Source organism: Etheostoma spectabile, chromosome 5 (genome assembly GCF_008692095.1).
Source record: "Etheostoma spectabile isolate EspeVRDwgs_2016 chromosome 5, UIUC_Espe_1.0, whole genome shotgun sequence".
Taxonomy (NCBI): Eukaryota; Metazoa; Chordata; class Actinopteri; order Perciformes; family Percidae; genus Etheostoma; species Etheostoma spectabile.
In genome coordinates this window covers 33,445,325-33,448,270 of record NC_045737.1, presented here as the reverse complement: position 1 = coordinate 33,448,270, position 2,946 = coordinate 33,445,325, and the positions used below count along the sequence as shown (strand labels likewise).

Here is a 2,946-nt window from a genome sequence, read left to right as displayed (position 1 = left end):
GTGTGTGTGTGTGTGTGTGTGTGTGTGTGTGTGTGTGTCCGGCCCACCTGCCCGCCTTGGTGATGATCATCTCCGTGCCGATGTCATGGAAGCGTTTCCACAGGTCTGCGCACTGCAGCTCCACCTGGATCTCCTCCATGGATGCCGGGGGCGACGGTTCGCAGGGCACAGGGGCCAGTTCGGCAGGTGAGCCGAAGGAGCACGACGTCCTTTCGGCCAGACCCTCTCCGTCCGAGCCGGGACTCGCTTCCGAGTCTGAGGGGAAAATGAGGAAGATGATGAGAAGGCAGCTCTGAATATTGGAATTAATATACTTAGACTTTACGCAGGAAACTTGGCCCGGTGAGACCGTAAAGCGGTACTCTCCGCTGACTCCAAATCACCTGCCGTCTGCAGCTTGGAGAGAAGCTGCCGAGTTTGGCTCGCTGGTTCAACTCGTCATGGAGTTCTGGGCTGATGTCAAAAGCAGAATAAATGTTGTGTGAAGCCTTTGAAATGCAATGTAGAAAATATAAAATTTGAAGTTAGGCCACACAATGAAGAATTCCGACGGGAAGCGTACAGCAAATGAAGTTTCCCCTCAAGTGCTCCCTCTGGACCAAATTTTAACAGACCGACCATTCAGAGTCATCAACACCGTCACAATGTTAGAGCAGATAAAAAGGTTCCCTCCATCCTGAAACCAATCCAGACCTACAGGAACGCTTTCCATCCGTCTGAGCCTATAACTCCCAGACACCAACCCGGGTGACCTCAGCCTCCATTACATTCGCCTTGTTCACTTTGTTTCAAACCAACAGGCCAAAATAAAAGGAACATCTGAAAATTTGAAAAGTGAAGGTTTTCCTTTGTTACACATAGTTTACATTTTCACTGTAGTAATCTATTTCAAAAAACCTTAATGGGACTACTTCTTTAAAGTCAAACATGAAAAATCACACCAGATTCTACATCCAAACACTTTAAATAGCATCAAAATCCAATTAAGTAAAAATGCAGAATTCCTAAACCAAGAAGTATTCTACTTGACTCAGACTTTAAATGTCACTTAACGCATGTGTGATGTTATTTAAAACATAAAATGGAAACCTTTTGGGGTTAAATATCAAAATGCATCTAAGATTTTCCAGTTGGAATGTCAAGTCTCGACACCTCCAAACTCCCCTTTACCCACACAAAACTCTCACAAGATCATCACATAGTGTCTCTTATTTCACTTTTCACAGAAAAAAAGTTTATAGTTGAATATCCAACACCACCACCCCAAAAAAATAAAAATAAAAATCTAATAATGTATTATTTATTGGGAGCCCTGACACGAGGAGGTTGACTTGGCAGACTGAGGGCACACAAATGTGGTTATGCAAATGCGGAGCGGCTAAGAGACTGGACAGCGTCCCAGACAAAACCGCCACAGTATAGGCCAAGCCAACGCCGCTGGAAGCAAGAGCATGGAGCGGAGTGATGGAGATAGGAAGAGCAGAGGGAGGAGGGGAGGAGAGATGTGAGTGGAGTAAGGTGGAGGAGGGTGGAGGAGGGGAGGAGGAGGAGATGACTGGGTGGTGGAGAGCTGCAAGGCCCACAGAGACACAGAGAGAGACTTTCCATCATCTTTTTAGGAACCCTTCCAGTGTCACTGCAGCCAGTGTGGACTGTCACACATGATTACTTTCCCACACACACACACACACACACACACACACGCACACACGCACACATACACACACACATACAATCAGTCAGTCAGTCAGTCAGTCAGTCAGCTGCCCCCTCGTAATTATGCTTGCTACACATGCTAGTGTTAAAGAAATAAGACAGGTTGGATGGCTCAAATCCTATGTGTATCCTGTTTGATTAACTCTTCACATCTTGCCAACCAGCATTAAATCTGAGAGGAGACCAGGGAGATCTGATTGTTCTGGGGATTCATTTATATACAGACAGTACATACTGTCTGTATGCAGTGCATATATTAAACAGAGTTGGACTAAAAGTGCTGTTTGATGTCTCTGTTTTCTGTCATTTGTCTTTTATATGCATTATATTACAGAACACCTGATGTTTTTATAAATTACATTTTATACATTTTCCGTGAGCTATATTACTGTTATATTACTGATTTAGACAATTGTATCACTTTGTCAATATCAGGCTTAGATCTGATGTCAGCAGCTAAGGATCATCCAGTAGATATATAATAGAAGACTTTTTTTTATCTAGAGAAGCATTTTTATTTCTCTTTGATGTTCAAGAATTGTAAAAAATGTATCACTTAAAGGCCTAAAATGAGTCTCTTCTACCTGAATAAGGAAATAAATCAAATTGAATGTCATTAGTGTGGAGATTTGGACTGTTTTCTAAATGCAGCTGCTGACATGAACAAGATTTGAAACTACATAAAAAAGTGTGAAATCTCTGGCATCAAAAAATATTTGCAACAAACACAACCTGAAAAGCCACATTGAGCAACCCCATATCTACTACAGGCATCTAAAACTGGATGTTTAGAGGGAGCAGACTCATTCCAAAGGGAAAAGCGACCCAATTAAAGGAGAACATTTGGCAGGAGCGCCTCAGAGATGCGGAGGAGGGAATTTGCCGGCTAAGCCGGAGCCTGTTGAGCGCCCTGTCATCAGGCTGAAGGACCTTTCCTCTGCCACTCACCAGCCTGTGTTTTTGTATATGTTCATGTGTACATTCAAACATCAGACCTGAAAAAAACACAGGGCGATACTTGTAGTCCAGTATCACTCAGCATCAAGTATGTAAAAGGTTCTTTCAGTTTCTCAGTTGCAGCTTCAGTTTAGCTGTTGTTGTTTTGTGTTTAAAAGTTGAATGAATAAAAACTGACATTTACTCAACAAAAATGTGCCCACTCAGCAGAACACAGGTCCTGACATCTGCTGTGGTTAGGCGCGCGCACGCGCACACACACACACACACACA

At 43.3% G+C, this 2,946-nt stretch overlaps 1 protein-coding gene across 2 annotated transcripts in view; it reads right to left on the bottom strand.

Moving 5' to 3' along the window:
- tbx15 (T-box transcription factor 15) overlaps nucleotides 1-2,946 on the bottom strand; it is a 38,783-nt gene that overhangs the window by 31,403 nt on the left and 4,434 nt on the right. For both annotated transcript variants that reach the window (XM_032516436.1, XM_032516437.1), the window contains exon 2: nucleotides 48-255. In XM_032516436.1, coding sequence (XP_032372327.1) covers nucleotides 48-255 — 208 coding nt within the window. The remainder of the gene's footprint in view (nucleotides 1-47; nucleotides 256-2,946) is intronic.